The sequence below is a fragment of the Pygocentrus nattereri genome, chromosome 8 (assembly GCF_015220715.1).
Source record: "Pygocentrus nattereri isolate fPygNat1 chromosome 8, fPygNat1.pri, whole genome shotgun sequence".
Classification (NCBI taxonomy): Eukaryota; Metazoa; Chordata; class Actinopteri; order Characiformes; family Serrasalmidae; genus Pygocentrus; species Pygocentrus nattereri.
In genome coordinates, this window is record NC_051218.1 from 11,150,424 (window position 1) to 11,163,580 (window position 13,157).

At 38.2% G+C, this 13,157-nt stretch overlaps 1 protein-coding gene across 1 annotated transcript in view; it reads right to left on the reverse strand.

Annotated features, from left to right (window-relative positions):
* The window catches only part of celsr1b (cadherin EGF LAG seven-pass G-type receptor 1b), an 82,682-nt gene that overhangs the window by 43,927 nt on the left and 25,598 nt on the right, over positions 1–13,157 (reverse strand). Inside the window, exons 3-5 of the mRNA XM_017690253.2 lie at positions 8,285–8,507; positions 6,170–6,285; positions 3,277–3,365 (exon numbers count right to left, since the gene is read on the reverse strand). Of these exons, the coding sequence (XP_017545742.1) occupies positions 3,277–3,365; positions 6,170–6,285; positions 8,285–8,507 (428 nt within the window). The remainder of the gene's footprint in view (positions 1–3,276; positions 3,366–6,169; positions 6,286–8,284; positions 8,508–13,157) is intronic.

Sequence of the window (13,157 nt, forward strand, 5' to 3'; positions counted from 1 at the left end):
CCACCTGGGTAAGCACCCTACACTACACCAATAAGAGTCCTTGGGCAAGATTCCTAACACTACCTTTGCCTACTTGTGTAAAATCAAATTCAAAATTGTAAGTCGCTCTGGATAAGAGCGTCAGCCAAATGCCATAAATGTAAATGTAAATATATATATATATATATATATATATATATATATATATATTATCTGCAGCTGTAATTTGATGCTTGTGTCAGCTGACTATGCAACTTTGACTGTGAAAGCAGCGCAACAACTCCGTAAAGACAATCAGCAATCTGATGAAGCAATCTAATCCTGCTAAAATGAAACCGATAAAAACATTGCTGTATTAAAGAAAGAGATCCATTCTCACCTACACAGGCCAGACTCAGAAACAGCTCTGTTCAGAAACTGCTCAGTTAGCTTTACATTATATTCATGTTTTCCACCAGCTAGTTTCTAGGTTTTCAAATAGGATAAGCCATTCACAATTCTAACAAAGCATAACTGACTGTCTTGTTTAGCTTTCTAATTACAGATTTGATTGAGTTTTAGAGAGTAACTTAGAAGTAAAGTACTGAGATTATTTTTTCCAGTTATGAGAAATAATAAATAACTGTAGCTGATTACTTTTGCCTTGATCAGCAACTCCAACACTGTTACCCAGCAGTGCTGTTTTTGTGAAACTGGTAATGGTAAGTTTTTGGTGGTAAGTCATTTATGGGTCCTGGCTATAACCAGCAACTTCTTCTGAACAGTGATGTCTAAAGGCCCAGTCTGAGTTTCCCATTTCACTGTCCTCAAAAATCCCTGCAACCTTCACCACTTTGTTCCTAAAGAGACAACATTTCCTTGACCCTTTTCAATAATAGTTTTCAGCTGTAAAGGAACCAGTTTTTGATTATGTTTGACAGATGACAGCTCTCGAGGCTTCACTGTCCTACTTTCTCATGCATGGCCTCTAATTCACTGGACAAAAGGCCCATTAAACCTCTAAAATGTCCCCTCCTGACATTCTGCATTTGCAAAGGTGCACTTGTTTTGAAACAAACATGATTTCAGAGCTAGATATGAAACAGCCTGAAGCACCTTCTAAATTATAATCTAACACTTAGTATTATGAGAAAAACATGAAATAAATGAAAGTAAATCTTGATGAGAAGAAGTCATTACTGTAATGTAACGTCATGTAAAAAGGTCAAATAAGCATATGGTCTAACAAAAGACTTTTTCACTAGCTCACAGCTATGAAACATGACACATGATGTACTACACGATCTCTGGACACATGGACTGGGCTTTTCTCTTCTTGTATGTGTAATTTGAGGGCCTTAAGACAGAGCAGGATCAAAGAAAGAGAAAGACAAGCTCTATCTTTTGAGGGACTTCAATAAAAAGAGCTGTGGACTTCCATATAGACACCAGTGCCGCAAAGATCACATGTTTTTCTTTGATACACTACTCTAGAGTGGAAACATGCATTCTCCTATAAGACTACAAGGTTATCCAATGGCTTACATGTAAATAATTGTCCATCTCTCCATTGAAATCGTGGTGATTTTCAAGACTATTTATGCTGTTACAAGTACTGGCTTACAAGTTTCTAAAACCTCTCTTAGTCTGAATGAGTGATTATTTGAAACAGGACTGCATGACATTGTCTGTTAATCATTGTCATGATATTGGCCACTGAAATACTAATATCACAGCAAATGCATAATTCAGGCCAATCTTTAACCACACGCCATAAAGAGAGACACAAAAAACACAAAAAATAAATACAAATAATTTTACTACAGTAAGCACTGACTATATGTCAACGTGTTCGCTTAACCATTTCCAATCTCCTGCTTGTAGCGGCCCAGTATTATTTGCAGTTTTCATTCAATACTTAGTATGGCTAATCGACAGTTATTAAAGGGGCCATATCCTACACGTTTCCTGGATTTTATTTTTACCCTGATTTCCGCTTACAATATATGCATTGTTTTATGTACCAAAAACTATCATAATTAATTTTCCATTTAGATCATTTCACTTCACACAACCATAATTAATTCAACGCTTATTATACATTTATTTTCCAGCCTCTCTTTATCCCTTAGAATTAAACAGTTTTTGTTACTGTGTCTTTAAGACAGATTTTTTTGTAAAAAAAAAATGTTCTGATTGCCTTGCTTATTCGAAAAGCAGTCTGGTAAATTTTTAACTTCAGCTTGACTAGGTATGTATGTAAAAGTGTTGGTTTTTGTGACATTTCAAAAGCACTGAATTAAAAGTGGGCCATTTTCGAAAGTTAGCTTCCATACATGAACTGTATGGACTGGAGAATGAAGGGCACATTTAGAAACAGTCTTTGCATAGTACACTGAACTATTTTATAAATGAAAAAATGATTTTTTTTGTGATATGGGCCAATGGGCACTAATGGCGGATTTAAACAAACTATGCAAAAGTTGGTGGTGTAATAAAAAAATCATGAATCTTCATTCTTCAACCAGCTCATAGGATATGGACCACTTTCTGAAAACAAGAAATCATGTTACTTTTTACTGTATTTATGTTTATTTGTGTTTAATCTAATATAATATAGTGTTTTTACATATAAAAACACACAGCTATGATAAATGGCTTTTTGCTTTGGTAGGTAGACTTTTTGTACTGTACATTGCAGGATGTGTTACATGCTCAGTATCTAGTAACACAACCACAATATGGTATTTAGTTGTAACGCGGAGGAGGCGGACGCATGTGCTGAGATAAGCAACTTTTATTGTGGGCAAATCCAAAATCAGGGACATAACGGTCCATGGTGAAAGAGCCAACGCGAACAGATCGGGTTGCATACATAACCAACACAGCGCCTCACACAAGAACCAAACACGAGAATACAATACATACATCCAACAAACCGCAAGCACAAACAAAGACCTAGGGGCAAACACAGGGCTTAAATAATCACAAGGATGATGAGGGACAGGTGGGAAACAGATGAAACGAATCAGGGCGGAGTCAAGAAAACAAGGGGGCAGGACTGATAACCAAAATAAACACACATGGAAGATCAAAAGTAAACAAAAAGCACATGGGGAGACTGGGAGGGGCCAATCGTGCCATTAGTTCATATCATACAGCTCATTGCTGTGTCCAAGTAATAATAACAGAATTGGTGTAAATTTGTGCTACCAAAATAACTCTATAAAATAGATAAATAATAAAAATAAAAATAATAAATAATAAATCTGACTGTGCTTAATAGGAAAGTCTTTTAAGCTGCTAAATTCACTTTACCTTGTTGTAGTAGTGCAGCCACACGGTGTGCCACTGTCCATCACTCACTCCAGTAGCTATGAACGGTGATACAGTGCTCTTACTCTCTCCTGCAGGGAAAACAGGGCAGGTGAGTACTCGGGGAGAAAAGGATTTCAATTACATTTTAGAGGACAGAGGAACATACTGAACATACTTACATACAAAGCTCATAACTACATTTTGTTTTTTTCCCTCTTTTTTAAACATAATTTGAAAATATCATCTACCCATTGCACATTATAAGTGCATTTCATGATGAACAGACCAATAAACATGATTTAATATTACTTTCTGCAAAATGACATAGATTAAATAACATTTTTTCTTTCCATAAGGCTTCCATTGCAGAAAGAAAGTGCAGATGTTCTCAGAACAATGGACTGACCATCCCAGTGTCCAGGCCTCAACATCAATGAATGTGTTTGTGATTACTTCAACTGTGAGACAAGAAAATCCAACCAACGTCTAAGACTGAAGTTTGGAAGTGTGGAAAAATGTCCCTACAGATGTCTTTGAAAAAGAAAGTGAGCAAGTTTCTCAGAAAGAATTGAAGCTGTAATAAAGGCAAAGGGTGGAAACACTAAATACTAAAAAAAAAAAAAAAAAGATTATATTTAGCAGTTGAGGCTTCTGTGTAAATTTTAAATGTTTTCTTACCACTAATTTGTACTTAATAGCCAATTTGACTGGAAATTTAATCAGTGACAGAGTCCATGTTACTGTACAATGCCCTCTAGCTGAGATAACCCTCTAGTTTGGATACTTGCAGGCTTAATGAAAAGATATTACAGATTATTAATAGAAGAACCTGAGCGATGTACTACTGCCAAAACTGGGTAAAATTGAGTCCTACCAAAATAACTTCCAATAAATCTGACAGTGCTTCATAGGAAAGTCTTTTAAGCTGCTGAAGTCACAGTGCTTGCCAAAGCAATAAAATAGTTCAGTGGCAAGCAGCGGAACTCACTGGGAGTACCATAATATTGATGGCACTCTTCTAGTTCAGTGGACTCAATAAGTGAATCATTATAGAGGAGATAATGACAGTCTTGGACCTCCCATTATGAAAACTCCTTAATCAACTCCCATCCACACACTGTAATGTTTGCTCTGATGTTTTCTTCTCTATCCTATATCATTATCTTGAGCAGTGATCTTGGAAGGGGCTTGACCTTTGGCTTTTCTGGGTTCATCATTCACCAGAATCACATTGTTGTTAAAATTCCTTCATGTCTAGACCGTAAGATGATGTTTTTCAAGGAAATACCTTTCAGTGCATTCTACTGTGGGCTACTGTCCACTGTTGACCGCTAACACATGTAAGATGCATGGAATTCACCTATTTACACTCAAGGACAGTGTGGTGACACATTCCACTGTTCTTTTTCCTTTGGAAACAAGTCTCTGTGTTAAAGAGACAGGAGGAGCATTCTGAGGCATGTTGACTAAACGCCAACCCAGGAGGGCCGGAGTGAAAGGGTTAGAAAAACAAAAGGACAGGTAGATAGAGGATGTGTGTTTCAGTGCTCTTTGGCCAGCTGCTTCCTTTGGCACCAGGCCCACACACACAGATATGTGCTAACGTTTGGAGCCAAGGCACTCATAAAAACTAGGGAAAATACTCCACTGCCTGTGTAGATTCCCTCTGACTTTATAACAGATTTCTGGAGCTTTTGGTTTAAATCTAATGAACTCTGGACATAACCACATATTAACCCCTTAAATGACCAGCAGATCCAAACTCAGACAGTTTGAAAAGTACTATTTGGACAGGATTAGTTCTCCATGGGGAGGTAGGGTGATGACTGTTTGTCACAGGTCTTCTGTAATGTTTATGACTGATTGACATGAGATCTTGGTATATAACAGAGATGGGAGTGGCTACTCAAGTTATGTACTGCCTTTTTTTTGAGAAAAGAGTAGAAAAAACATCAAAACATTGAATTTAATTTAATTTATTCCATTTCCCCTAACCATACCATCTTGCTGTTTTAATCGAATGCACTATGTGCATTAAGAATTTATAGTCAACAGTAAACTTCACTGTTGTCTATCATTTTTATGTGTTAGTGTTCAGAGTGGGACACTTGAGGTAGGAAAGTACATATTCAGCATTAGACTGCAGCTTACCATGTTCAGTGCACCATCAATCACCACCAATTGTGAAGCACAGGGTTTAAAAGAGGCAGTAAAGCAATCAACAAATAAGTTCAGTGATAAAGAGGTAGCAGTGCTAATAAATAAAGTTGCTTCCCATTAAAATATTCTACAGGTGTGTTATTTCACTCCAACTAAGAAACAGTGAAATTATAACACAGACTGCGCTCGCATATTAAAGCCGCATCATATTTTATTTTGCACACGCATACATCCATCCGGCCTGAGAGTTAGCAGTGTTATTCCTCAGCATGTGCTTGAGGCCTGTTCCTTCAACTAATCACTGTGTCTGCTCCCATTGCTAAAAGAAGTCACTTCTTTTGAGACCCTAACGCACATTTACATCTGATTTTAACAGGCGGAGCAAAACCAGCAGCTGCAAGTTGATCAGTAGCACATGTAGTATTTCCACCCAGATCTTGCAAATTGCTCCCAGTGTTTGTGCCACCCTCCTGCAAATGCACATGCATGAGGAAGAGCAGCACATTTTGTCTTTTACCATGAACCCAGCCCATGATCTGTGCAGTTAGGCTCATGCAGCAGTTCTGCACATAACATGCTTCCAATTAGTGCCCAAAATTGGCACAAATAGTTTAGTACACTATGGGTTAATTACCTTTCATTCAAATATAGCTCAATGAAATAACACAGCTTCTGGATGAGTTAGCTATGTTTTTATAGACACTGGCACAATCACAAACTTGTAATCACTCACCAGCAGAAAACGTGAGCTGGATCTGCTCCTCAACAATCTCCACAGCGATGAAGTCATGCTTTTCGTTGAATCTGCCATTATAAAGTAAGAGTGCATTCCTCTCTCTAGTGGCAAACCTGTGGGACAACAGATGTAAGATATGTTCATTATTACTTTCATTATTTTCATAGACACAAATAATTTCTCACATAATACAGAATCATGGTATATTTGTCAGGGAGGTACCAATTTTTTCATTCAGGAGAATTTTTCTATTGCGCAATCATGGAAGTGAAACACACTTCTCTAAACAACACCAACAGCATTTTGCGTGGTTTACAGACACATAGAATGGGCTTGAGGGAGGGAGGAGAGAGGGAAGGGGAAAAGGAAGTGAGAGAAAGATAAAAACGCCAGGAGAGCAAAGCACGCAATTACGGTAATGAGGAGGGAATGGATGGAGAAGTCTTTGGGGGAAACCTGACCCACAGGTGTTTGCCAACCGGCAGCAACTCAGTTAGCAGGGGAGGCAGATAGGGAGAGGTGTCAGATAGCACATGGCACGAGGGCAGACTGACAGGAAGTCGGAACAAAGATCCCCGCCGCATGCTACGTCCTGTTTGCATGTATGCCATGGAGATCACTGATGGGAACACGTAAAAGTTTGGTGTGTCTTTTTTTCTATCATTTACACCTTAAGGGCGTGATACAAACCCAGTGGGAAAGTGGAGGGAAGTGGTGAAACTGCACTGCACTATGAGCCCAATGTCAGTAGAAGTGGTCGAGCATGGCACGTTTGTTCATGTGGGGCATTTCTGCAGAGTGGCTGAATCTTTAAGCTGTTTCAGCTTTAAAAAAGTCCCAGCCATTAGATAGCATGTAAAATAGCCTTTACACAGTGAAACTTTCATGAAACTAATTGCATGTTGTGAGTTGCATGTCAATCATTTCCATGCAACTTAACTGTTCCATTAATATTGATTCACAAAGCTGAACACTTGCAAGTCAAGTGGCTTGCAGGACAGTTTACAACTCAAGTACAATTTATTTTCATGTAAGTTTCAAGCAACTAAGGTTTTATGAAAGTTTCAATGTGTAATGCCAGCCTGATATGTTATCATGATTCTCTAGGATATGTTGGGTTTTGAAAGTACTGCAGTAGTCTTAATGCAAGCATTTAAACATAAAAAAATCCTTTTGTGTCCTAGCATAGCCCTAGCAGTGCTAACAATAATAAGTAATAATTTGTGCTAACATTAAATATAAACATATTTAATAATATAAATCCAAATAAGTTACAGATAAAGTCATAAAAAATAAATATAATATATTTAATACGCAGGTCTGGTGCTTTAACATTTAGTGTTTATAACATCTGAATCTTCACAAGTTATTATTGTATAAAGAATAGCAAAAAATGGTGTGCTAAGTGATCCCAAATTTTTTAACAGAAGTTTGCATTAAACGTCATAAATGAATAATATATTATGTCATTGAATATTAGCTACTACTAATTAATAAATAATATTTAACAATAAGAGATAATAATCCCACAAACAGGGAAATTCCACCTCCACATTTAACGTATCCGTGAAGTGAAACACCACATACACACTAGTGAATACACACACACTAGGGGGAAGTGAGCACACTTGTCCAGAGCGGTGGGCAGCCCTATCCACAGCACCCAGGGGTTAGGTGTCTTGCTCAAGGACACCTCAGTCATGGACTGTTGGCACTGGGGATCGAACCGGCAACCTTCCAGTCACAGGGCCAGTTCCCTAACCTTAGCCCATGACTGCCTTATAGTACCATAACTTAACTTAACTTAACTTAATCCTTAGCTTCATTGACATTAATAATTCATAAGTACTACTACTAATAGCTATTTAACATTTAAATAACAGAAAATAGATGACTTATTAACAACATAAATAATTTATTTGTGACCCTTAATGTAAACTATTATCCAAAACTGAAACACATCCACATATAGTAAACATGGAATTAGGAATGACCATAATTTTCAGTCCATCTTGACAAAGGATGTGACACAAAAAAAGTCTGGGTTTTCCCCAGAGAGGAAGTAGTAATAGTGACCGTTAGCTGGACATAACGTCCCACAGAAGTACTCACATGAAGGACAGTGTAAAGTGGAACCTTTGCCTGAGGCCCCTGAAGGTGATGAACGCATGTCCAGGGAAGCTGCGTGTGGTCATCTGGCAATAGGGCTTCTCAAACTCTCCCTCTGGACACTGGCACATAAACCCCCCGACCAACAGGTCAACACAGCGCCCCCCGTTCTTACACACTCCAGACACACAGCGACCAGAGCGAACATTCACCTCACAGTGCTCTCCTGGAATGGAAACAGCAGGACAAAATGAGCCGACACATTAGGATTCCTAAGTCCAGGCCAAAATACACCACAGCGTCCGAGTATACAAGACACAGTTCAGATATGCACATTAATAATGAAGAGCTTGGCAAATGTGATGACACTTAATGGAAATAATAAATCAACTGTAAGACATCTTAACATCAGCATTCCTCATTAACTTGTTTACAAGCCCCCACACAGCAAAGTCCTTTAAATGGCAATGAAATATCATTTTTTACTACAGGCCTACAGGATAAGCACATGATGCCAAACTAAATAAAGAATAATATAAGTGCTATTTGGACAGGATTAGTCCTCCATGGGGAGGTATGGTTAATATGGGCCAAAGAACATTCATTAGCCAATCATTAAAATGCAGATACATCCCACGCTTTGTGGCAACAGCCTGGGGAAGGGACGAGCCATGTTGGCTAAGGAGAACCCCAAAGAAAACACACAGAGGCCAAAACGCGGATTCAAAGTGGAGCTTTTCTTTAAACATGAAAAAACAAAAACAAAACTAAACTGGAAAGATGGCCTGCTCTCTCCAGAGTCCTTTCTTCCACTGGCTTGCAGAGGCTCAGTTTTTAAAATGTGCTGGTTCCTGCCCAAATCAGTCACATACTAAGGGGAGTGACCTGGTTACACAAGTGACCTGGGCTCTAGCGGTAGCTCGCCCTCCAATCACCAAAGCATTTAAGTTTTACATTAACTTTGTCATACCCTTTCTGTTGGCCACCCTCTAGCTAGACATGCCAGCGATCATGCAATACTACCAAGCTGGGAGGGTAATGGCTAGCTGGGGCGTGCTTCCTCCAAGACATTTGAAGCACTACATCATCATTTTCAAAGTGCTGCTAATGCAATGCCACTGGACAGCTAAACACACTTGGAGGAACACACTTGATTGTCCCCTCTTGTGTATGAAACCAGATATGTTTTTACATATGTTTTTTATTTTGTTTGCAGTTCATGATGAAGACTGGTCTACACTCGCCTGATGGGCTAATCGCAAAGCATTCCTTTGCATAAGGTTGAAATGTACTAAACTTTGTCTCTGCACAGCAAGTTAGATTTCATCACACTACAAACCATCATGCACCACTTCATGCGGCAGATTTCCACTGAAATGAACAGGCTGTGGCAAGTTGAAGTTGAGAATGGACATTTTACCATGACTGCCAATCCTGTTACGTCAGCTAACAGATGCCTACGATAACTAGCAGCGCACTGAGTGATGGAGAAGAGAGAGGTCCCATAATACTCTCTGATCCCCAGCCATGGATGGTATCACTAGGGATTGAACTTAACCTCTAATTATAGTATAGTTGATACTTAGAGAGTTGCACCACTCAGGAGATTCAAAAATATATAATTAATGAAAGTTATAAGTCTACACTACAAAAAGAAACACGCTTAATTTCATTTTATTCCAAAGTGAGCTTCATTTCCATGTGAATAAAGTATAACACATCAACACAAATATTTCATTTTAATAACTGCAGACAAAACCATGTTGACATGATTCATGCACAAAAGATGTTGACATCTGAATCATTTACATTCAGTGTAACACTTTTTCAGTGTACTAGGTCTACCTACTTATATCACAGTCAAAGCAATAAAAGTTGACTTCAGTTGTTCTCTGCTTCATTACAATTCATTGGTTTAATCTTGTGCTTTTTGAATTTAAACAATCAGGTTGCTGTCATGGCAAACTATACAATTCTAGGAGCAGATTCAACATGTCCTGTGTCATCTCAATAGCAACATAGGGCTACAATGAGTGACAGCTATAAAACAGAAGAATGAAGTACTGAAAAGTGATATCAAATGATGATGGTTTCTCTTCAATTCAAGCAAGCCAGCGCTAAAGGACAAACCTAGATCTTACAACCTTTTTATTTAATTCATTTCAATTCAAAACGGCCATTAAGCTATTCACTTTGCTTCAACTTCTAAGAGTGAACTTGAATATCTTTGAATAAACTGAAAGCAAACTGAAAAAAGACCTGAATGCAAAGAATGGACATAATAATTAGTAATTAGTGAAAAGAAATGATATTATATTCCATTTTCTACATTATTTCAACACACTAGCTGTCCTTTACATTGTGTAAAATTCATGATGAATGGACCAAAAGAAATGCTCTAAAATCACTTGGCACAAAATCTCTTTCCACTGACTCACATTGAAAGGAAAGCGTGATTTGCCTTCTCCTGTAAAGTTAATATTTTGGAGATTTGTTTTTCATTGGACAGCGATGATTAGGTTGTTGGGGCTTCTGTGTAATTTTCTACTAAATACTGTTTTCTGATGCCTTTTTTTTCTGACACTGAAAAATAAATAACCATTTTGACCAGAAATTCAGTGAATAAAAGGTGGACTCTGACTTTTGCATAGTACTGTAGTTGGTGGTAATGGCAGTGGTGAGTGTGTGCGCTTGGCCCCCACTATCAACAATACGTTGTGTAGTGGTCTATACAATAGGCTACAGTGCCGCTTACACTGAGGGTTCACCCAAACACAGCGTCATATTTTTCTACCCTCAGGGCGTCCAAACACACTACATTCACCACTGCGTTCAGTGACCCGGACTAACCTCTGCTCTTAATCTAACCAAACCAGCCCATAGCCCAAAGGCACAGGGACAATGGGAGCACCCTGGTGGTCTGGAGGACACCTGCCAGACCCCAACTGAACCATTATGGAACCTGAAATCTCTAAAAAAAGTGATGACAGCTTGCTAATGGAGGGTGATGCTGGCTGAGATTACATCATTGCAGTTTTTGTTCTCTTTTGAGTCTCCGAGGATTCCTTTGGGCTTTGTTATTTGGCAAGAGGGATGTTTGATTAAATTTAAGATAATGTTCGATGAGAGAAAATACAGGTGCAAGACAAGAGACCATTCATGCTGCAATGCAGCTTCACTGGAAATTTTTATTTTGTTTCCTGTGTGTGTGTGTGTGTGGGTATGTGTTAATGAAAGCAACAGGCATTTTATTGGCCTTTCATTATGAACTGATATTGCCTTTAATAGCCAGTAATCTACTAGTTTAACATTGTACTTTGAATGTTCATAGTAGCCTAACATGAGTATTTCCCAGGTATTTTCCTTAATGCTTAAACATTGAACATATTGTTTTATGAGACCCTATTGCTATTTTTTTATAAATGAGTCTATCACTGTTTTTGGCCAAGGAGCATGTTATTTTTACTAAACGCTGCATTTAGAAATATGGTGTGTGCTGCGAGTTGCCCTGTATAGCCTTAAATTCTGAGTCAGAGATGTCCAATCAGATTTTGCGGGAGTCTTTCGGAACACATCACATCTTAACATTAATTAATGTTAATGTTAGTTAATGTTGCACAGACAGGCCCAAAAAAAAGGTCCAGATTGATGTTTACATCTTAGGAAGACATGACTCTTACCTAATTTTCATCTAAAGTTCTCTTTGAATATTCTTTGAATGATCTCGCAGTTATCAGATTCATCCACTCATGGGGGTCTGAAGCACGACCAACATCACAAAATTTCCACAAAGAGGTCCCCAAATCCCCATAACTTACATAATGTAGCTTTAACATGGGTTATTATGACTGTTACTGTTACCAAGTAGTGAAACTTAGCAGTGTTTTCAGTCTCACTTTATTTAGGGAGTTCATTATAGCCATGTACAGATTATTTAAAGACCTTCAAATTGGTAACAAACTATTTAGTAAGAAGGTGATAGGGTTAAAGTTTGGATCAAGATTAGGCCTACGAGGACTTCCGCGCCATTGGGAGTTGTCTCAGGTGGATCACAGTAATTTATTTATTTTTTTGTCTTTTCTCTCTTGCTTGTTTTTTAGTTATTTTGTATTGAGTTGATTTACTATTATATCCCATTGTCTTTTTCCATGGTAATGTTTTGTCCTGAGTGTGGGCGGCAAGTGACAGGGTGGGTGGGTGAGGGCGGGAAAGGGAGGTTGAGGGCGGGAGATGGAGGGTAGGTGGGTTAGGTAATTAATGGGAACAATTGTACAAAAATGTAATCAATCTCTGCTCTGTATCCTTTCTCTATCTTGCTAACCCAATAAATAGAATGGTCAAAAAAAAAAGATTAGGTCTATGAGTTGTGGAGGGTTAGGGATGGGTTTTAGGTTGGCATTAATGCTAAATTAAGTTAAGGTTAGGGCTAGGGTTATGGTTAGGTTTAGGAAACATTAGGATGAATTTAATAGACATTAAGTTGAACGTACATTTTAGCTAAGTATCTACAAAACATATAAAGCGTACAAATAAGGTGTTACCCTGTTTTGTAACTAAGCTAAGCTAGCTAAAGCTCCCACCTCAAGGACATCGTTTGCAAAGGGGCATTACCTTGTCATGAGAAATCTAATTTGTGTTTTCTTTAAATATTAGCTTAATGTTTAATAAAATTCATACATTTATGAGGAAAAATACATTGTGGCTGTGAAGAACATATGCTATGGATACACATGTTGATGTTCTTGTGAACTACTGGTTTAATGCAATGGACCCCAAACGTACATTTATCAGCCACGTGATCCAGTATTTCAGATGCAAGTCCAACTCAGTGGCCAGCCTATTGTGTTCCTGCCATTACTTTGACATGATCTGGGTC